Consider the following 22,823-nt stretch of genomic DNA (forward strand, 5'->3'; position numbering starts at 1 on the left):
AAAATGGAGTAAGACAGGTAGCTGTAACATAAAATTTTAAAGTACCCAAAGACTTTAAAATAACCTTAAATAACCACTAACAGTGAGGGGCTTTTAAGCAGTGTGGCAAACTAGTATGGTGAGATTATTTATTGCAGGCTCTGGTGTAAAACAAGTCCCCAGGGGAAGGTTGATCTCACTCTTGCAACGTGCTTTCTCAGCTCTGCCTCATCCCTGGGTTCCTGACCTTCACAGAACAGAAGCTCCAAGTCAGATGATAGTCACTTTTCTCAGACAGGTTGCCAATGAACTTTGTTCCTCATCCACACTCTTGAAGATCTGTATCCACTGTCTGACCATGGCTCCTTCTCTTCTCTCATCAAAGTCTCTTCAGTCAATACATTTTAGCACAATGAATCCCATTGCCTCTACCTAGAGTTAACTGTGACTTGTCTGTGTCCTCGTGTTTCAACTGTCATGATTGTCTTTTCTCTCTTTTTTTTTCCATTTAATGTTCCTTATCCACTCAAAGCACTGCTTTTCTCTGTGTTCTTCCTATGTAGTTACAAATTCTGCCCTTTACTCTGGGTCCTAAAAATGGGATTAAGTTCAGAAAAACATCCCTTGGGTATGAAAATCTCATGTTTTCAAAAACTATAGATTACTGAGAATATGGCCACATCTCCTGCCCTGGAGAAATTGAGGGTGTTGAGACCCTACTCAAAGGAACCTCTGTAGTAAAGATAGGCAGAGGAATTTTAGAAACATGGTTCCCCTGGGTAAAAACAGATGGAAGTCGAGGGTCTGTTAAAGAACCTTCTCTCTATTAGTGGCTGTTAGCCTGGTAAGTCTGAAATGACCCACAGAATACAGCTTCAAGCTTGACAGATCCCCAGTGTTCTCTACAGGAAAAGGAGTGAGGTCTTTAGAGACCAAAGCAATTTCTGTTCTATCCCCAGTGATAAACCTTGTTTTTTCCACGGTGTCAAGCCTAATTTTTTTGTTCTGCATATGGGAAATGGGATACTTCCCTGTGCTCTGATTTCCTCATTTTTTCAGTGTTTCCAGAGGCCTTCAGGGCAACCTGCACAGAACTATTTCATGGCACTTATGGGGTACCTGCCCCTGTTGACTTCCTTTCTCTCTTTTTATTTTTCTCTATTCAACTTTGGGCCTTCCCTGGAGAACGTATTCTTATCTTAGATCTCTTCTGTTGTTTACTATGCTTGTTCGTTGGACCATGATTATCATTCTTCCTATTTTTCTCCATTATTTTCTTCAATCATGCCCTTGAAGTTCAGTCCATTCTCCCTTCTATTGCCATCTCCCAATTTCCTCCTCAAATGTTTTAAAACCATTTTGTTGGTGTATTTAAGCCATTTACTTCAGTATATATATTTTAGTTTCTGTATACCCCCATGACCTTTGAATGTTCTACTTTTCATTTCAGATGATATTATCAGAATCTATAAAGTAGAACTCAATCAAGAGCAGGAACTTACTGTATATATGGATTCCCAAGAAAAGTTACCTGGCAAAATCAGTGGAAAGGTTTCTGAATGTGGAGAAACCCAAGAACATGAAGGATGGACAGAAATATATCAGAGAGCTGGGTGCAGTGGCATGCCTGTAATCCCACCACTCTGGGCCAAGACAGGCAGATCACCTGAGGTCAAGAGTTGGAGACCAGCCTGGGCAATATGGTGAAACCCCATCTCTACTAAAAATACAAAAATTAGGCAGGCATGGTGGTACATGTCTGTAATCCCAGCTACTCAGGAAGCTGAGAGGGAAATCACTTGAACCTGGAAGGTGGAGGTTGCAGTGAGCCAAGACTGCACCACTGCATTCCAACCTGGGCGACAGAGCAAGACTCCATCTCAAAAATAAACAAAAAGAAATATATCAGAGAAATACATCAACTGAGAGAAAATGTAAGTGTGATGAATGTGGGAAAACATTCATTCAAAACTCAAACCTCATTAAACATAAAAGAATCTGTACTGGTAAGATACCCTATTCATGTATGTATGTAGCAAAACTTCTACTGAGACCTCACAACTTACCATCAGAGAATACATAGCCAAATAAAACCCTGTCATTGTGATGAGTGTGAAAAAGCCTTTTATTACAGTTCACATCTTATTCAACACTGAAGGACCCATACAGGAGAGAAACCTTTCCAATGTAATGAATATGGGAAAGCTTTTCATTACAGTTCAGATAATTTACCAGAGAGACACCAGAGAACTCCCATGGGAGAGAAACCATACCAGTGTAATGAATGTGGCAAATCCTCGCCGAGCCGAGCTCATGTCTAATACAACATCAGAGTTCATACTGTAGAGAAGCCATAGCAGTGTAATGAGTGTGAGACTAGTACTTGGGCTTCTTCTGTCACCAGAAAATCCACAGTGGAGAGAAACCATGTGAATGTGACAAGCATGGAAAGGCCTTCAGATATAGTTCAGCTCTTGCTGGACAACAGTGAATCCATGGTGGAAAGAAGCCCTATGAGTGTGATGTGTGTGGGAAAGCTTTCATTAACAGCTCACATCTTCTGGGACACCAAAAAACCCACACTGGAGAAAAGCCCTGCAAATGTGATATATATGGAAAAGCTTTCCAGCAGAGCCCACTCCTCATTATACATCAGCAAATTCACAATGGAAAGAAGCCCTGGTGATGTCAAGCGTGGTACAACATTGTTCATCTATCCTCATTCCTGTGGAACATCAAAAAAGCACAACTAGAAAAATATGCCACCAATGCAGTGATATAGGGAGCTCTGCAATCACTATTGCAATTTCAGTAGTCACTTAAAAAATACAGTCAGGCATGGTGGCTCATACCTGTAATCCCAGGGGGAATCACTTGAGACCAAGAGTTCAAGATCAGCCTGGGCAACATAGAAAATTTACATACAACAAAAAATTACATACAACATACAAAAAATTTAAAAATTAGCTGGACATAATGGTGCATGCCCATAGTTCCAGCTCCTCAGGAGGGTGAGGCAGGAGGACTGCCTGAGCTCATGAGTTCAAGGCTGCAATGAGCTATAATTGCACCATTGCACTCCCGTATGAACAACACAACAAGACTCTGTCCCAGAAAAAGGAAAGCAAATACATATGAAGGCTGAAATAGGCAAACACCTGGAAGCTTGCTAAACAAGGCTTTCTGACTCTCTGCCATTAGGCATATCACCTGATAAACTGAGACTTTGCAGGGGCTTATTCCATACTCTCAAACTCTTCTGTAAAGCAAGTGGCTCAGGAAATCTAAACATTCTATTAGATATATATTGGAGGTTTTAGCAATTACTACTGTTCTCATTGCCCTTCCCCTTTTCTCCTCTTCTATTTCTTTAGAGTTGAAGTAATAATCTTGTCTAGAGTGTGAAATTAGAATTAATATCTGATCTACATGAAAAAAAGCCCTGTATTTTTTTTAACTTGATAAAATACAATAGCCTTTTACTTACTTACCCTAAAAGCACTGCGACATACAAAAGTCATTGGTTCTGTGAGGGTAAAAGAAGATTTATTATGCAAATTCTTAGTGACCTTTCACATCTTAAAAATGGCAGACAGACCAAATGGGCTGTATTTGGCCTGCACAGGCATTTCCCTGCCCAATTCAGTATTTTAAAAATATTTAAAACTACTGCCATTATTTAAGAATCTGGAGATTTCACATAAAATCTAACTTTCCAGATACTGTTACAAAAATGCATGACGTGACTATGCTAGACACCACATTCCCACATGGCAGCATTTGATGAGCTGATTCTCACTACTCTCCAGTCGGACATGTCCTCACTGCTACACAGACTCTGTTGCCTTATATTGCCCCCCTTCATTCACCCACTTAACTTGTGTGCCCTAAGGATTTCTTAGTGGGGCTTCAGGGACTCTGGGTGCTTTACCACCCAAACAGCTTCACTTTCCTTCATTTTACATATATGCCTTCCAATTAAATTTTTCTATGAACAATGGGTTTTCTGCTAACAAATTTGAAGATTCAGGTTAAAATTTTTAAATATATTCTTTGATCACCTGAAGTTAGAGGAAAGCACTTCAAAATTTTATTTGGATAGAATTTGTAGGTAATCTACTGAAAGTCAACTATAATAGCTTTTAGCAGACTCCTTAGAGACTAGTTCTTTGAGTAAGATAAAAAACACATGAAGAGGGTCAACATTAAGTGTAACAGTGAAAAAGTACTGAGCCAAAAGCAGGTATTAAACTGAGGAGAGAATCATTTACATTTGAAGCATTTAGTAATAGGAGCAGTTGTGAGAAAACAGTAGGATGAGGCCAGAAGGGGAAAGTGGAGAGGTAGCGGGTTGTGGTGGGGTGGCGGGGTGGCGGGGAAAGCAGTTAAGAATAAGGGAAGGATGGGGATAAACACTATGAGCACAGGGAAGTAAAGAGAAATTAGGGGGAAAAGGGAAAAAGTGGTTAAGAAAGGACAACAGCGCCACGAAAACAAACTGCAAAGAGGAAATGGAAGCCAAGCTAGTGAAAGCACAGTAGAGGAGAAAGCAGCAACCTTTAGAGAAATGTGAGGTGGAGGCTGAAGGTCTCTCGAAATTGGAGCACTTTATGTTCTTTTTATCATTGATTTCAGAGTAATAACCTTTCATTTCCATGCTATGTAGGCCAAATGCCTTATATGAAGGATCCTAACCCAAATCGAAGTTTACTACTACTACTTGAGGTCCACTCAGGATCCTTGCCCTGTGTTAGTCTCTGAGTATTGACATAGGATACCTCTCTTTTCCTGCCACTCTAGGTCCCAATTTGTTGAATCCTGCTCAGCCTCGATGCCAACTCAGCAAAAAGATTCTCCTGAGGAGCAAAAATATATTCTTGGCTTTTCTTCAAGAGGCATTCAGAGTGCTCCTTTTTCAGAAGAAGTTTGTCTATTCCCCTTCTCCACCCTGCAACAGTATTTTCTGAGATAGTAATATCCATTCCAAATTAAATAAATGATCCATGCAAAAGGAAGAGCCCTTATAACCCATAGTAATAGTAGCTGCCATTTGTTGAGCACTTACTGTGGTCCAGACATTACACCAAGCACCTTACATATTTCATGTAAACTTTCCAATTCTGTTAGGTTCCACATATTTTCTTAAGCAATGTATAAATATAAATTATGAAAAGTTTGTAATAAAACGACAAGTTTTTATTACATTAAAATATCAAGTAGCATAACTGCTTATGTTCATCACTGAATATATTACATAATATAATCACAAATATGTAAAGCATTTAAAACAGTAAAAATTGAAAGGAAATGACAAACTCAACTGCATTTAGGTGATGAAAACAGAGTGATTTCCCCCTTTTTCTTCCTATTTCTCTATATCCCAAACGGAAAAGTTAGAAAGGATTCATCATACACATGTATGATGAATATACACATGTAAATACTTTTTAAAAATTAAAATGCTGGCTAGGCGTGGGGACTTACAGCTGTAATCCCAGTACTTTGGGAGCCAAACGCAGGTGAATCGCGAGGGAGGGAGTTCAAGGCCAGCCTGGACAAGATGGTGAAAACCCATCTCTACTAAAAATACAAAAATCAGCCAGGCATGGTGGCGGGCACCTATAATCCCAGCTACTAGAGAGGCTGAGGCAGGAGAATCGCTTGAACCCAGGAGGTAGAGGTTGCAGTGAGCTGAGATCATGCCACTGCACTCTAGCCTGGGGAATAGAGCAAGACTCCATCCCCCCCCCCCCAAAAATTAAAATGCTACAGAATTATCTGAGACTTTCTAGAGATTATTCTTTGATAACTTTCAATTATTGTCATTAGGGTTGGGTTGGCTTATCTACATATTTTTCCCAAAAAAATCACTAATTTCATTGAGCTTTTCAAAAATGTTAGTAACCTACTTTCCTCTTCATCTGCTATTTGTAATTTATAATGTTTAAATGTGTTCTCTCAATTGGATTTACCATAGACTTGTTGCTTTTATGAACTTTTTAATAAAGATTTTATTTTTGTACTTATTTATTAATGTCACTATTTTTCTATTTTCTGATCCATTTTCTTCTGCTTTTACTTTTTTTTTTTCTAACTTTTTTGTTGGGGGCAAGGGAGGCTTTCTCCTTTTTGTAATTCCTTGAGTTGAATGTTTAGTTCATTTATTTTCTTTCTTTTTCAGTAATGAAAACAAATGAGAATATACATCTACCAAGGGAAGGATGTGTGTGGTGGTAGTGAAGAGGTTGGGAGCTTTCTGTTTGTGTAGTTTTAGGATATACAAGGGGAAAAGAGGAAAGTCCTTCTTGTCATATACCAGACTGTACTTAGGCTTTACTGAAGAGGTCAGAGAGACTTTTTTCTAGTAGAGAATATACCTAAGCTGAGGACAGAGCCAGGATTTTAACAAGATCTGCAACAGTGATTGGAAGCCTCATTTTGTCTGGTGTTCAGGCACCCACGTTACCACAGCAAGTGCTCCAAGGTGCTGGCAAGTTGGTTCTCTGAATTTGGATGATGAACCAGGGGTACATTTGAAGAATATTCTTGGCTATTTAGGAAGTTCAGAAGGATGACCTGTTGCAGGCATCATCCAGAAAGCAGGCTGGGCTTGTGCTTAAAAACTTGATGAGATAATTTAATTCAGCAAGATACTAAATAAAGAGGGCAAAACATACTGATAATACACTGTGCATGGAAGGAGAAGCAGAAAATTGCTAAGCATTGTCTGGAATTTTTATCTGTTCAGTTGGCTATGAGGGACATGTTATGTCACGGTCAAGGGAAGAAGGGACTTTAGCTTTTGATTATATACTTCTAATGGAAAGATAAGCAGCGGTTATCCGTTTTCTAAAATTTTCTTCCCAGCATGGAGAGTGTTCTAAAGTTTATTTGAAAGTCATTTATACCTACACTTTTTAAATGTTCTACACAGATTTATTTGCTCACTTATATTTGCCCTTAAAAAGCCCAGGGAAGTTGAATCTGATTTTCATCTTAAAGGAATCATACCCTTTTGCAAGGTATAATTCCTTTAAGATGAAAGGTATATATCTACAAAAGTTATATATTTACAGAAGGATACATATGTCACAAAAAATATTGTCAAACTAGACGCTGGGGACATTTATTCTTTTTTTTTTTTTTTTTTTTTTTTTTGAGACGGAGTTTCGCTCTTGTTACCCAGGCTGGAGTGCAATGGCGCGATCTCGGCTCACCGCAACCTCCGCCTCCTGGGCTCAGGCAATTCTCCTGCCTCAGCCTCCTAAGTAGCTGGGATTACAGGCACGCACCACCATGCCCAGCTAACTTTATGTATTTTTAGTAGAGACGAGGTTTCACCTTGTTGACCAGGATGGTCTCGATCTCTCGACCTCGTGATCCACCCGCCTCCGCCTCCCAAAGTGCTGGGATTACAGGCTTGAGCCACCGCGCCCGGCCTGACATTTATTCTTTTTAATACATTTTTGTGAATGCATTACTTAACCTTTGACTTGTACGGCAAAGAATTTCAGAGGTGGAAAAAAGATACTGATGAAATTCTCCAAACAGGAAAATTTTTTTGTAGGTTACGGAAAATAAATAGGGTTTTAAGAACAATTATCTTTTCCCATTTATACCAGTAGCAAATCTTCATAAAAAATAGAAACTTTCCAGAAACATATAATGTATAAAATGCTCTCCTTAAGTTTGCCCCCAACTGATACTCACAGTGAACATTTTTAATATAATAATTTTCACCAAAACAATCATAGCATAAGTTTTGTAACTTTTTATTTTACTCAATATACCTTTGGCTTATTTTAGTTTCTAAAATCTGGGTGAGATTTTAATGAACAGACATATAGAAATTTAAATCCCCAAATTTTAGGCATTCGAGTTTCCCAATTTAAATAAACAGTGTTTCTTTATATGTATGTTCAAACAATTATGTAAGCATTTCTAAATGGCTAATTCCAAGAAGCTAAGTTGTTGAATCAAGGGATATGGACAACTTCTTCTAAGTAAGTCTTACCTTCTAAAACTGTACAACTAAGTGTGCCTGTATATCCATACACGTTCTAACACTGAATATTGTAAATCACTTGTCTTCAGCAATTTGATTTTTAAAAATCTTGTTCTTGTTTTATTTAAATTCTTATTTGTGAACATTTTCACATTCATTATTCTTAATTATGTGTTCTATAAATTCATGCAGGTTAAGTACTTTGTCTATTTTCTATTGGCTTGTTCATATTTTTATTTTTTAGTAAGATAAAAGTTATTTTTATATTAGGAAAATCAGCTGTGTCTTTTAGATGTGTGGCATATTTTACTTTTAGCTTATATTTTAATCTTACTTTCATCATTCAAAAATTTTAGTTTTACAAGGCCAGTTTCATCTATCTTTTCTTCCATGGCTTTTTCAGTTTTATGTCTTTAGGGTTTTGTATTATTCTTAAAAAGGCACTTCCCACTCCAGCTTTCCAACCTGTCTCCCTGCTTCTACCCTTGCCCAACCCCTGCATAGTCAAGTCTATTATTAACATAGCAGTCAAAATAATAATTTCAGTACCTAAGTTTAATTATGTTACTCCTCTAACTCAGACACCTTCAATGAGCCACGCTGGGTAGCTCATGCCTGTAGTTCCAGTTGCTCAGGAGGCTTAGGTGAGAGGATCGCTTGAGCCCAGGAATTTCAAGCTGCACTGAGCTATGATCACGCCACTCACTGCACTCTAGCCTGGGTGACAGAGTGAGACCATCTCTAAAAAAAAAAAAAAAAAAAAAAAAAAAAAAAAAAAAAAAAAAAAAAACGAAAAATAAAGAGAAAAGAAAACATACTTTGAGTAGCTTATCATTTTATCATTTCAGAGTAAAAATATTCTTGCACTCACCCAAGGCTCTCACTATCTCTACACTGAACACTTTTGCTCACTCAGCTCCAGACATGCAAGCATCCTTCCTTTGCTCAAAATACTTAAAACACACCCCATTCCAGGCTTTTGCATTTGTTATCCCTCTCCCTGAAACATCTTTACCCCTAATAGTCCATTCCCTCAGCTCCCTCAGTCTTTGCTCAAATGTCAATTTACTAGTCAGGTCCTCAATGAATACCCTATTTAAATTGCATCATTTCATTCTCACCCCAAATTCCCTATTTCCTTTATTTTCTCCTTAGCACTAACATTCGCCATCTCTATACACTATATATTTTTTGGTTTATTGCCTGCTTTCCCACCACACACACACACACACACACACACACACACACACACACGATTATAAATTCCATGAAAGGAAGGGCATTGTTTTGCTCAAAACTATAGTTCCAGCTTCCACAATAGTGCCTGGCACAGTAGGTAAATCAGTATTTGTGAAAGAAAGGGAAAGAGGGAGAAAAAAAACTTAAAAGCATTTTTCACCCATCAGTTTAGCAAAGATAAAAATATTTTATAACACTGTGTTGACAAGTATAGGTAAATAAGAATATTGCTGGTAGATTCCATAACTGATGATTTGGCATTAACAAAAGTACAAATGTCCCTACTTTATGCTGTAGTAATTCCCTTTCTAGAAATATAGACTATGGATATATAGTTACACATGAAAAATGATGTGTGTTCACAGTAAGTTATTGCAGCAACGTTTGAAAAAGAAAAATTGGAAACAACCTCATGACCATCAGTGGGGTAGTTATTAATAAATTATGGCACATAATACACAGTTGAATACCATGCAGTTGTTTAAAAAAGAGCAAGACCAAGGAACACTTATGTTCGGTCTTTACCAAGATCACTTGGTTAAAAAAAAAATTAGCAAGGTACAGAAATGCTACTATTTGTGCAGAGGGGAAAAGCGGGGACAATCTATAACGGTGTAATGTATCTATGGAAGGATATACAAGTCACAAAAAATATCGTCAAACTAGACGCTGGGGGGACATTTACTCCTTTTAATAAATGTATGTGAATGCATTACTTATCCGTATTACTTATTTAATAACTAAACCGAAAAAAACATTGAGAGGGGGAAAAACGTTTAAAAAAGTACAAATAAGACTTGCTCGCAGGCCCCGCAATCCCATCAACACAAGGTGCAGAAGCCAGGTCCTCCACTGGCTAGGGCTGAGGAGGCATGCCCTGAAACTGCCACAGAGGCGTAGCTTCCTAGAGCGGCCCGGAAGTGCCCGGCTGCAGCGGCCGGGCTCCGATTGGCGGCTTTGAGTCTGGTCTTTGTTCGGGGCTGTCCAAAGGACGCTAGCTGTCGCACCTGTTCCCTGCACGCAAGGTGAGTGTCTCCCGGCTCCCAGGTGGAGAAGAGGGGACAGGGTGCAGGTGTGGTCAGCAACACCCTCCCAACAACTCCCTGTCGTGGGCACAGTGTGACACTCCTTTTCCTCCCTCCGTGCCCCGACAGATCTGCAGGCGAGGAGTTGGCCCGACCTTCGGGAGAGGACGGGTGGAAGGGGGACACTGGTTGCGGGTTCCTCTGCAGAGGCATCCATCTGACCCCCCTTCCAGGGTTGGCACACATATCCTATAACCAGCAAGTCCTGGGGACACAAGCTGGCCCATGCATCTCCCGGGACTAGAATGAAGAGCCTTTTAACAAAGCAGTTAATAATACTTGGCATTTATTTAGTGCTTACTAGTGCCCGCTGCCATACCAGGGATGTTGCATACGTTCTCATCTAATCTGTATATCAACCCTCTAACACACATGAAAATTGTACATGAGGATCTGTAGTTCTAGTCCAGATAAATAACTTCCTCTAAGTTACGCAATAAAGCACAGATTCACATCATGTACCTGCGTCGCTGTTTTTTAGTTTTTGAGGGTTTTTTGTTTTTTTTTTTTTTTTCCAGCATCCTGTAAGACTGTTTTCTCTGATTCACTTCTGGTGGCTTGGCTTCATTATAATGTGTTTATGTTCACAGCAGTTTTTGTAATTTCTCTATGGTAACAACTTTTTATGCTTTAGGAGTGGCTCTGAGGCTGGATTCTAAGAAATTCACTTTGACTTAATCCCAGATAGAGGATAAATCTCCCGAAAAATCCAAGAATGACCACAGCCCTGGAACCTAAGGAACCAAAAGGACTTCTGATAATTAAGGCAGAGGACCATTACTGGGAACAGGACTCCATCTCACAAAAGTGCAGTCCTCACAGGAGGGAACTCTATAGGCAACATTTCAGGAAGCTCTGCTATCAAGATGCACCTGGACCCCGTGAAGCTCTTTCCCAGCTGTGGGAGCTCTGCCGTCAGTGGCTGAGGCCAGAATGCCATACCAAGGAGCAGATTTTAGACCTGCTTGTGCTAGAACAGTTCCTGAGCATTCTTCCTAAAGACCTGCAAGCATGGGTGCAGGCACACCATCCAGAGACTGGAGAGGAGGCAGTGACTGTACTGGAGGATCTGGAGAGAGAGCTTGATGAACCTGGAAAGCAGGTGTGAAGGGGCAGTCATTTGGCTGTGAGTGATCAGGGAATATGGAGAAAGCCAAAGCAAAAGGCGTATGAAAGAACATCTGAAAATATTTAATATGTATACCCTAAAGAACAAGGCATAGGAAGGGACCTGACTATCTATGTCAGATAATTGAAGTGTGGCTGGGTAAAGAGAAAAGAGTCACTAGACTGATTCTATGGCTGTTTGGAAGGCTAGGTTCAGTGGGAAGTTACCGAAAGGCAATCAGGTATAACAGGAAAACAAGTAATTTTCTGCCATTCATAAGTACCCATAAATAAAATAGGCTACCCCATAAGAAACTCCCTTTCGGTATATGTATTCAAGTGGAGATTCAAGTAGATGTCAAGGATATTGCGGAATAGCACTGTCCCACAGAAATATAACATGAGCTGTATATGTAATTTAAATTTTCTAGTAGCCACATTTAAAAAAACAAAAACAGGTAAAGTATGTTTTATTTAACCCACAATATTTGATCATGTAATCAGTATTTTTAAATGAGGTACTTTAGATTTTTGTGTTTAAAATTTTCAGTTTGATATGCATTTTACATTTAGCTTATCTCATTTGTACTAGCCATATTTTAAGTACTCAGTAACCACATTTTGCTAGTGACTACCTTATCGGACAGCACGGTTATAGAAGAAATGCTCCCATTTGCTGGAAGTTGGGCTACCTGATTTTTAAGCTACCTTCCAAATCCCAGTGCTCTGATCCTGGACCTCTGCTGATCAGTGAAAGAAGAGACATTGAATTTTACTCTCTAGTGTCCTGAATTGTAAAGATTAGCCTCTGTTCCTTTTCATTTCATTTACAATGAAATGATTTGTCCCCCCTTTCTATGTCCCTGGCAGATGTTTCATTTGATTGTTTTATCTGAAGTTACTTCAGTTTCCATAAAATTCACCTTACATACCTCATTGTCCCTAGGTCCAAACCAATTCAGAAAGACAGGACATACTCATGGACAAGTTGGCCCCCTTGGGAAGGCCGTATGAATCACTGACTGTCCAGCTCTATCCCAAGAAGACCCAGCTGGAGCAGGAAGCTGGGAAGCCACACAGGAATGGTAAGTAGGAAAAGCTCTGTGTGTATGAGGGAAGAGGTGCTTCCTTAGGTTTGAGAAGAACTTTCTGACGTTCATCTTCTCCTTTTAAAGATTTCCTGCTTGTCCTCCACCTCACTGGATAATTTTAACCTCTTCTTGCCCTTACTCTATGATGGAATTATATTTTAGTTTGTCACTAGGCAAAAACAAACAAACAAACAAACAAAAAAAACTGTTATTTGGCTCAAAGGATGAGGATGGGGTTTATTTAATATCTTTATAATTCTATTTGTTATCTAATGATTCTAGCTCCAAATTCCCCTAAATTTCCATTTTGAGATAGGAGAATTTATAGCACCCTGTATTAGTCAGTGAGGGCTACCATACATAATACCATAGACTTATGGGTGGCTTAACAACAGAAATTTATTTTCTCACAGTTCTGGAGGCTGGAAGTCCAAGATGAAAGTGCTTACAGGGTTAGTTTCTAGTGAGGCTTCTCTTCCTTGGCTTGGAGGCTTCTTGCTGTGTCTTCACATGGCCCTTCTCTATACAGACACACTCCTGGTTTCTCTTCCTCTTGTAAGGACACTAGTACTACTGGATTAGGGTCCTACCCTTATGAACTTCATTTAATTACTTCATCAAAGGCCCTGCTGTCATATACAGTAATGTTGGAAAGGGGTTGAGGCTTCAATGTATGAATTTGGGGAGAAACACAAGTCATAACACATTCCCATGATGAAAGAAGTAGGGAAGAGAGACAACGATCAGTCAATATAGCAAAGTTTTTTGTTTTTATCTGCATGTCAAATTAACTGGGTTTGGTCCCCCATCCCAGCTCCCTAATTACAAACCGGGGTGTCTAGTGTATCCCCAAGCTACATTAAAAAGCAGGTGAGGCCAGGCACGGTGGCTCACATCTGTAATCCCATCACTTTGGGAGGCTGAGGCGGGCAGATCACAAGGTAAGGAGTTTGAGACCAGCCCCAACCAACGTGGTAAAACCTTGTCTCTCCTAAAAATACAAAAAGTAGCTGGCATGGTGGTGCGTACCTATAATCCCAGCTACTCAGGAGGCTGAGGCAGGAGAATCCCTTGAACCCAGGAGGCGGAGGTTGCAGTGAGCCAGGGTTGCACCACTGCACTCCAGCCTGGGCGACAGAGCAAGACTCCATCTCAAAAAAAAAAGAAGGTGAATTTTAAATGTTCAAATTCCAGTTTGTCCAAACCCTACCCTTTCCAGTGCTCACTGCCCTTTCTCTATAGGCTGTCATGTCTAATAATGCCTCTCCAGGTAGTTCCTTATACTCCAGCCTATTTTATATTCTTACTACTTAAATTTTACCAATATAGGTTCTTCCATTCTGTAGGATCCCTACCAGATTATTTGTCTAATCTGAAAAATTATTTTGAGCTAAGATGTTCCTAGCTGCTATCTGGAAAGGATGACATTTAATTATAAGTAATTTAAAGAAGCCTTTCAGTGCTTTAACTCTAGGAGTGGAGTGTTGGTTGGTTACTGTTTGGCTTTAGAATGAAGTTCAGAACCTCCTATCTGTTCTTTCTTATTTAACTTTATTTAGAGGAGAGGTCTCACTGTGTTTCCCAGCCTTGTCTCAAACTCCTGGGCTCAAGTGGTCCTCCAACCGTAGCTTCCCAAAGTGCTAGGATTATAAATGTGAGCCACTGTGCCTGGCTCAGCCTGTCTGTTGATTCATTCCTTTCACTGAGCATTTACTGAGTAGCAGCTATATGCCAGGCACTATGGTAAATGTAAGGAATTCAAAGGTAAGATACTTAGATTACTTCTCTTCAAGAAACAGGAGAGTGAGCATTTACGATACAATACTAATTACTACACTAGAGATAGACTGTGAACTACAAAGACAACAGCTATCCCTGAAGTGTGCCTGCAAAAGTATCACAGATTAGGTTTGCTTGAGCTGAGAAGGTCAGGTGGGAGGTGGAAAGGGGTGAAATTTTAGGCAATAAATAAATAAATAAATCCATGAAAAAAATAGCATCAGAGCATAACATTCTAAGAATAACAACTGCTCTGAGTTTGATTCTGATAAGGAGGAGTCCGTGGGAAGGAAAATCAGGAATCTGTGTTTTAAGAAACCGTCCAGCTGATTCTGATGCACGATAAGGTTAGAAAGCACTGAGCTAGGATTTAGACAGAAGGAGATGACAGCAATGACATCAGTTTCAGGCAAAAAAACTTTACCCAGCATATACACTATCCATTGTCATTTCCTGTTTCTTTTCATTCCTCTACTTACCCTCACCTGCATGCTCTCACCCTGCTTCCAGCTAATTATTAGCCTTCAAACATATTCCCCTCCTTGGATGGTTCTTATTCACTATATTCCTCTCAGGCCCCAAATCCTATTATCCTTTCCAGTCACTTACTTGATTTTACTTGCCACCTATGTTTCAGGCCCCTGCATGTCTCTCCGAAACTTTTAGCTCCCTCCACATCTCTGTTCTCCTGTCTCTTTATCAATCCCTCTTAATTATCTTTGGCACATCTATAGTCCCCTCATTTATCATTCGTCCCTTACATAGTATTGCTGGTTTATCTCGTGAGCTCTATTTTTGCCTTTTCTTCTCTTAGTCTACTTTTAAATAACTTGTCCTGCTGATACCTTCCTTACTTCTTAATTTCTTCCCTACATTCTGACTCTGTGCCATGATGATACCAAAAATAAGATGGTACCAAATATCTGATACATATGTTGTATGTGACTTCTCATTATTTTGTAACACATTTATAATATTTACATGTTCTTTTTTCCATTGGCTGTTTGCTTCTCAAACATAGAATAGGACTGTTTGTGTACTGTTTGTTTGTTACAGGAGATAAAACTAGGACTACGAATGAAGAGTTGTTCCAGAAGGAAGATAAGCCCAAAGACAAGGAATTCCTTGGGGAGTTAAATGACAGACTGAACACAGATACTCCTCAGCATCCTAAGACCAAAGATATTGAAAATGAGGACAGAACAGAGTGGCAACAGAGGGAAAGAAGACGATATAAATGTGATGAATGTGGGAAAAGTTTCAGTCATAGCTCAGACCTTAGTAAACACAGGAGAACTCACACTGGAGAGAAGCCCTATAAATGTGATGAGTGTGGAAAAGCCTTCATTCAGCGCTCACATCTCATTGGACATCACAGAGTACACACTGGAGTAAAACCCTATAAATGTAAAGAATGTGGGAAAGATTTCAGTGGGCGTACAGGTCTTATTCAGCATCAGAGGATCCACACAGGTGAAAAACCCTATGAGTGTGATGAGTGTGGAAGGCCTTTCCGAGTAAGTTCAGCTCTTATTAGACATCAAAGAATTCATACAGCAAATAAACTCTACTAGTACAGTAGTAATATCAAAAGTTCTTCAGATACTCAAGCCTAACTAGTTATCAGAAAATCTATTTTAGAAAACTTGAGTTTCCTCAATGTGGTCAAAGCTTCAGTCATCATTAAACTTCTCTAGCACCAAAGAAACTACCTGAGTAAAATATCCTTTTATTTCAAATGAGTTCAGTTTTGGGGGAAGAATCAAGAATTCTTTCAGAAAGCCTTGTCCACTGACAACACTGGTCACTTGCAGCCCAAGATCAATGGTTCCTGGATGAAAGACAGTGAATTACTTCTACCTGTCTCTGCTCTAGATCCTTTTTAGTTGACCATTCAGTGTCTGACTTTAGGCAAGACATACAAATTTTTCTCTGCCTTCATTTCCCCTTCTGTAAAGTATAGATGATATAATAGAGGCCCACTAGTTATGTTTTGACAAGTTAAAACAGATGAAAATGACTTGAGATTAAGAACTAAAACAATGCTAATTTTTTTCCATCATTACTCATATAATATCCTAAATATTCATCCCCTTTTTATCTTAAAGTGAGGAGTGTGATTATTTTTTATAAGTTTTTGTTTGCCAATAATAAAGAATAAGCCATCAGTAGACAGGAGGCCAGACTGGTCAACACAGTGAGACCTCATCTCTACAGAAACTTAAAAAGAATTAACCAGACATGTTGGCTGGCATACACCTGCAGTTCCACCCAACTATTTAGGAGGCTGAGGTGGGAAGATAGAACCCAGGAGTTCCAGGCTGCAGTGAGCCATGATGGCACCACTGCAGTCTAGCCTAGGCAACAGCAAGACCTTATCTCAAAAAGAAAAAAAAATGGAGGAGAAAGTAGTACATGATTATTAGGAGCTGCTGGGGAGAGGAAGGGATCTATAACTAGGTACATCACTTATTTTCTGGATTTCAGATTATTTTAAACTGAGGGAGATGGGAAGGGGTTGACCTGAGGTGGTCCAGTGTGTCCAGATTGGTAGCCAGTACCCACATTAACTCAACTAAAATGGAAAATTCAGTTCCTCACATTTCAAGTACTCATAGCTACATGTTAGTGGTCACTATATTAGACAGCACAGATACACACTGTTTTTTTTTTTTCTGCCCAGGCTGGAGTGATTCTCCATTCACTGCAACCTCCCCATCCCAGATTCAAGTGATTCTCCTGCCTTAGCCTCCTGAGTAGCTGGAATTACAGGCATGCACCACCATGCCTGGCTAATTTTTGTATTTTTAGCAGGATTTTGCCATGTTGGCCAGGCTGGTCTCAAACTCAAGTGATCTGCCCACCTCGGCCTCCCAAAGTGCTGGGATTACAGGTGTGAGCCACCGCACCTGGCCACATCTCTAATTTGAGAATTTTATAGCATCACAGGAATTATGGCCAAAGGCTCTGCACATTCAAAGTCATACCACCAATCAAACTGCCAAGGGTACAGCTCTGGTTCTTTGCTTAGTTCTAGGAATAACGATCACCAAAACAATCAGGAAAAAAGGGATCTAATCTCTTCAAATCTCGTTTTCAATTAAGTTATTTCAATTGAAGAGATCTATTAACACCTGCTTTATCATTGTGTTTAAGATCAGGAAAACTACCAGAATCATTTTTATGTCTACTACTATAGGAAGATGAATCTTTTAAATATAATAACAATAAAGACAGAGTCTTGTTCCATTGTCTGGGCTGGAATACAGTGGCACAATCATACCTCATAGCAGCCTTGAACTCCTGGGCTCCAGTGACCCTCCCACCCCAGCCTTTCAAGTAGCTTGGAACATACCCTATCTGGCTTTTTTTTTTTTTTTTTTTTTTTTTTTGTAGAGATAGGGTCTGACTATGTTACTCAGGCTACTATCGAATTCCTGGCCTCAAGCAATCCTCGCATGCTCCTCCCAAAGTGCTGGGATTACAGGCATGAGCCACCATGCCCAGCCAGAAAAATGAATCTCAAGGTATTTCTCATAATGCCCTGAAGATAAACTGAATTTTTATGTTCCTTGAACATGATGGTCCTCTAAATTTAAAAAAGTACATTTGCTTTGAATATCTTACATCAACATCCTTTTTTAAACATCAGGTTTCACACAAATTCTTGTTTTATGACTTACTATAATTACCTGAGTAATATTTCAAAGTATTTGAAACAATCAAAGAAAGGATTTTTTTTAATGGTCATGAAGAGAAAAATAAAGTATGAAATATTTAGTATTAGAAACATATTTATTTTAAAAAGTAAAGTTGAGTGCCTTCTGAATAATGGATTTTTCCCTTTTACCTTTAGTGTTTCTGAGAAACACTATAATGCTTAGAAACTGTTCACAGTCTTTAAAGGGGAAACTCATATTTCTGATCTCATCCTTCCTTGAATTTAGGGAAGCTTCTGCAATGGTGAGAAAGATGATTCTGGCTACCCCAAGATTAGGTTTCCTAAAACTGGTAAACACATGACAGACTGATCTTCCTTTATCATCCTCTGTATCAGCAGTCCTCAACATTTTTGGAACCAGGGACTGTTCTCCTGAAAGACAACTTTTCCAGGGACAGGGAAGGGGGTGTGGTTTCATTTATCATTAGATTCTCATAAGGAAAGCGTAACTTAGATCCCTCACATGTGCAGTTCACAATAGGGTTTGCGATCCTGTGAGAATCTAATGCCACTGCTCATCTGACAGGAGGTGGAGCTCAGCTCTGCTTGCTCTCTGGCCCCTCACCTCCTGCTGTCCTGGCCATGATGGGGACTTAAGGACCCCTGCTCTATATGATAACATTCCATTTTGCTAGTAGTATTGAATATCTGTTATGTACAAAGAACTGTTCTAGTCTTTGAGTTCTGCACCCTGAAAGGCTGAATGAGGAGTAGTCTGGAGCACTACAACCATTCTACCCTTTGTAGGTTTCATGTTGATTCCAAATTGTCACCACGGTGCCCAACACAGTTTTGGTCTAATGGTGACAAGAAGATAATGGTAAGAGTCAGGGAGGGGCAGAAAGACATGGGGTCAGAGACAGCCTAGAATGATGTAGGTAAGAGAAGAACCACCAGTAGGATCTAGGATAACTGAAGGCAAAAGAGGCATAAGGTCAAAGGAAATCTTAAGTAGTTGCTAGTACTATGGAGACACAGGCAGTGTTTTATAGAAACCCACAGAAGAAACTGGTGGGAGTGCAACCAGTTGGAAAGAATACAGCTCAATCATAGCCATAGTTCTTCTAAGAGGAGGTGTGATATGTTGGGCACTGTATCAGTTCTAGCATCCTGAATGGACGGCACCTAGTCTTAAAAACAAAAACAAAATCACCCTGAACATGGAAAGCAGTTCCTCAGAGAATTGTGTCAAAAGCAAATATGTTGTTGTTCTTCATATCTTTTTGTAGGGCTTTTATCCTGAGGTAGGAGGCAAGAATTTATATTGTGTAGTTTTCAGGAACTAACAAGACAGTAATTACAACAGACAGCTATAGGGAATATGGGGGTTGGTAGTGAACTGGCAATTCTAAGTGAGGGTGTCAACAGATATGAATGGGAGAAATAGATGAGTGTTGAGGGAGGGTCTGTAGGAGGTATCAGTGGGCATTGATGAAGAGGAATAAAACAGAGGAGAAAGGGATGAAAAGAAAAGAGAATAATTTTAAAAGGAGGTCAAGGGCATAGGGAGAGGAACAACTATAAAACAAGGGATGGAGATAGGAAAGACAGACAAGTGATTCTAATATATTCGCATCAATCGTTGTTGGAGACAGTAGATCATATGATACAAGCCATGAAAAGGTAAAAAGATTAGTTCCTGATCCCAAGGGACTTTAAGTCTTCTGTGTACAGCACATACTATATCATCTTTATTAAATGGTCTACATTCTTATCCTGAGCATGAAATTATTTTATTATAGTCTGACCACAAAATCCATCAACAATGGAAACTAATAGAAACCAAAATGCTTCAAAACAACCTGTTTTTCCCATAGTAATATCACAAGGGAATTAGGCTGAGGTTTTAAAAGGGTAGGTATCTCAGGCTTGCTTACTCAGATCAAGGTTTCTCAACGTTGAGAAATGATTTCTATTGACATTGTGGGCCAGACAATTTTTTGATGTCAGGGGCTGTCCTCTGCACTGTAGGATGTTTAGCAGTACCCCTGGCCTCTACCCACTAGATGTCACTAACACTCCCCACTTGTGATATCCAAAAATGTCTCCAGACAACTTGGTGGGCAGGCTAAGTGGGGCAAATGTTCACTGAGAGGCAGAATCACCCCCAGTGGAGGACCCCAGCTGTATAGGAAAATAATCAATCAGATTTATATGACTGTACCACATCATGTACAATAAAATTCTACTTAGAAATGTTAATGTGACCAGCACTGCTGGATCCTTTCCCTACCCCAGAAAATTATTCCCAAAATACCTAAACTCAATGCAGCAATCATGCTAAAAAGTAGTCTACTTTAGAAAGCCTTACCTCATATACTAGTGAGGACCAGAGGAACTGTCCTTAAATGTGACTTGCATAAAGAGCTTACACTGCATTTTTGCGGACCTTCCTCTTCCCCTCTTGCCACACATCTGGTGCAGGCTTCTACTTTGCTCCTTGAACCAATAATGAATATAGACATTTTATCCTGGATCTAAATCTGTGCTGTCCAATACAGTAGCCACCAAGTACATTTGACTCTGCAACTGAGGAACTAAATTTGTAATTTTAATTAAATTTTAAAACTCGATAACTTTTAAGTATGTGTGAAATAATTTGGATACATGAAGCTATTTTTTTTTCATTTTAAATTTATGTAATCTCAATATAGATCAATTATTTTTTATGAAAATGTAATAGGTGAATTGAGATGTGCAATAAGTATAAACACACTGGCTTTCAAAAAATATATAGCTGGGCATGGTGGCTCATGCAGTAATCCCAGCACTTTGGGAAGCTGAGGCGGGCGGATCACCTGAGGTTGGGAGTTCAAGTTCAGCCTGACCAACACAGAGAAAGCCCATCTCTACCAAAAACACAAAATTAGCCGGGCGTGGTGGTGCATGCCTGTAATAGCTACTTGGGAGGCTGAGGCAGGAGAATCTCATGAACCTGGGAGGTGGAGGTTGTGGTAAGCTAAGATCGCATCATTGCACTCCAGCCGGGGCAACAACAGCAAAACTCTGTCTCAAAAAAAAAAAAGAAAGAATATAGGATATTTCATTAATAATTTTTGTATTGATTAGATGTTGATATAGTAATATGTTAGATATGATGGTTTAAATATAAAATAATTTCACCTTTTTACATTTTTAATATAGCTACTAATAAGAAAATTTTAAATTACATAGGTGAATCCCATTACATTCCTATTTATTAGACAGAACTGACCTTCAGTTCTGCAGAAGACCGTTCCAACGAAGGAAAGAACTAACCCAAAGTGTCTGAATCAGAATGAATTTGGTGTGTTACAGGAACTGAAAAAGGCCACGTGTTGAAAGCACTGGATTAAGGGGAAGGTAACATAAGGTTAGGTTAGAGAGGTGAGCAGGGGCCAGGATGTATATTCTAAACGTAATGGGGAACTACTAGAAGGGAGGAACATAATCCAATGTTTGTTTTCAAAAGATCATTCTGGCTCCTTAAAGAGGCAAGAATGAGAAAAGAGCAGAAGTAAGGAAATCAGTCCAGAGGCTACTGAGTAACCCAAGTAAGAGAAAGTGTTGGCATAGATCATGGGTTTGCAGTGGATATAAAGAGAAACAAACAGATTTAAGGTACATTTTGGAAATGAAAACAGAATCTTGCTAATTGTCGATTCCTAAATTCTGCATGAAAAGATGTTTCTGTATTAGGTGAAAAAAATGAAATTCCTGTTTTTATGGGTCAAAATGGTTAAATACCGGAAATGTCCAACGGTTTAACCTAAAAGAAACAAAATAAAGACAGAGAAGAATCAGAGAAATGGAACAGGAGAAGGGACATTGAAATGGGGCTTATTTATTAAAATGAAATTTTTATTGTTCTCTTCTCCTTAAATCTCTCTGTGGAAGGCATCCTCGTAAAAAAAAAAAAAAACCACCACCTTTGTTTAAAGGCAAATTGCCAACAAACCCGATGAGATTCAGAACACTACTACAATAACATGTCTGTACAAATTTACACTTCCATCTCGATAGCACATTTCTGTGCAGATGGACAGCAGATAAAACCAGGTCAGCAATGAAAGGCAATAGAGCACAGAATTTAAAGGAAGAACGGCTGGGTAGGAATCCTCATTCTGCCAGTTCCTAGTTATATGACCTTGGCTAATACACTTATTCTCTCTGTGCCTCAGGTTCCCCATCTGTTAAACAGTCTTATAATGATATCTACCTCATAAAATAGGAATTAAATGAGTGACTAAATGTGAAGGGTTTAGAACGGTGCCTGGCTCATGTTACGAAAGTCTTAGCGCCTACCATTAGCGCCCTTAGATCTTTTTGTTAGCATTAAATTCAGCATTTTCTTCCTATCAAAGCTGCTTAAATCCGTTAACCGGCATTTGATCCTCACGGACTCACTGTATTGTTGCTGTGTTTAAACAACACTCCTTATGTTAACAATTAGCATAATTTGAACCGCTCCCTAATAGCTAACCCCAATCCCACCCCGGACGGTCGAGCCTATCCACCCGCAGAGAACACCACCCAGCCTCGCCCTCACGCTGACACTCACCGGCCAGACTTTCCTCCGTCCGTTTTTTGCCTCTGGCCCAGGGCCCAGCTCACGCAGCGTTTTCGTGAGCTGCTTGAGAACCGTTAGCTACCGGAAGTGGCTAGAGGTCTTGCGAGAACTTAAAAAGGGGGCCGGCCTTTCCCGGCTGCCTAAACACTTGGGTTCCGGCCCGGAAGGAGGCCCAGGGTTCCCGTAAGGAGAAACAAGGGACCCATTTGGATGGGTCCAGAAAGATACTGGCGGCTGATTTGAACTAGGCTCGCCGCAGTGGGAACCT

At 39.7% G+C, this 22,823-nt stretch overlaps 2 protein-coding genes across 2 annotated transcripts in view; one reads left to right on the forward strand and one right to left on the reverse strand.

The window, feature by feature from the left end:
* Positions 1–22,816, reverse strand: part of LOC101038647 (olfactory receptor 2B2) — a 147,495-nt gene extending 124,679 nt beyond the window's left edge. Inside the window, exons 1-2 of the mRNA XM_003944729.4 lie at positions 22,547–22,816; positions 8,534–8,725 (exon numbers count right to left, since the gene is read on the reverse strand). The gene's annotated coding sequence lies outside the window, so the exon portion shown is untranslated. The remainder of the gene's footprint in view (positions 1–8,533; positions 8,726–22,546) is intronic.
* On the forward strand, positions 10,145–17,969 carry ZSCAN16 (zinc finger and SCAN domain containing 16). The gene is made up of 4 exons (XM_010332706.2): positions 10,145–10,248; positions 10,943–11,410; positions 12,362–12,500; positions 15,342–17,969. Exons 2-4 carry the CDS (start codon positions 11,024–11,026, stop codon positions 15,857–15,859), a joined length of 1,044 nt encoding a protein of 347 aa, XP_010331008.1. The 5' UTR covers positions 10,145–10,248; positions 10,943–11,023; the 3' UTR covers positions 15,860–17,969.
* Positions 22,817–22,823: the final 7 nt, after the last annotated feature.

This window comes from Saimiri boliviensis, chromosome 4, assembly GCF_048565385.1.
Source record: "Saimiri boliviensis isolate mSaiBol1 chromosome 4, mSaiBol1.pri, whole genome shotgun sequence".
In the NCBI taxonomy this organism is placed as follows: Eukaryota; Metazoa; Chordata; class Mammalia; order Primates; family Cebidae; genus Saimiri; species Saimiri boliviensis.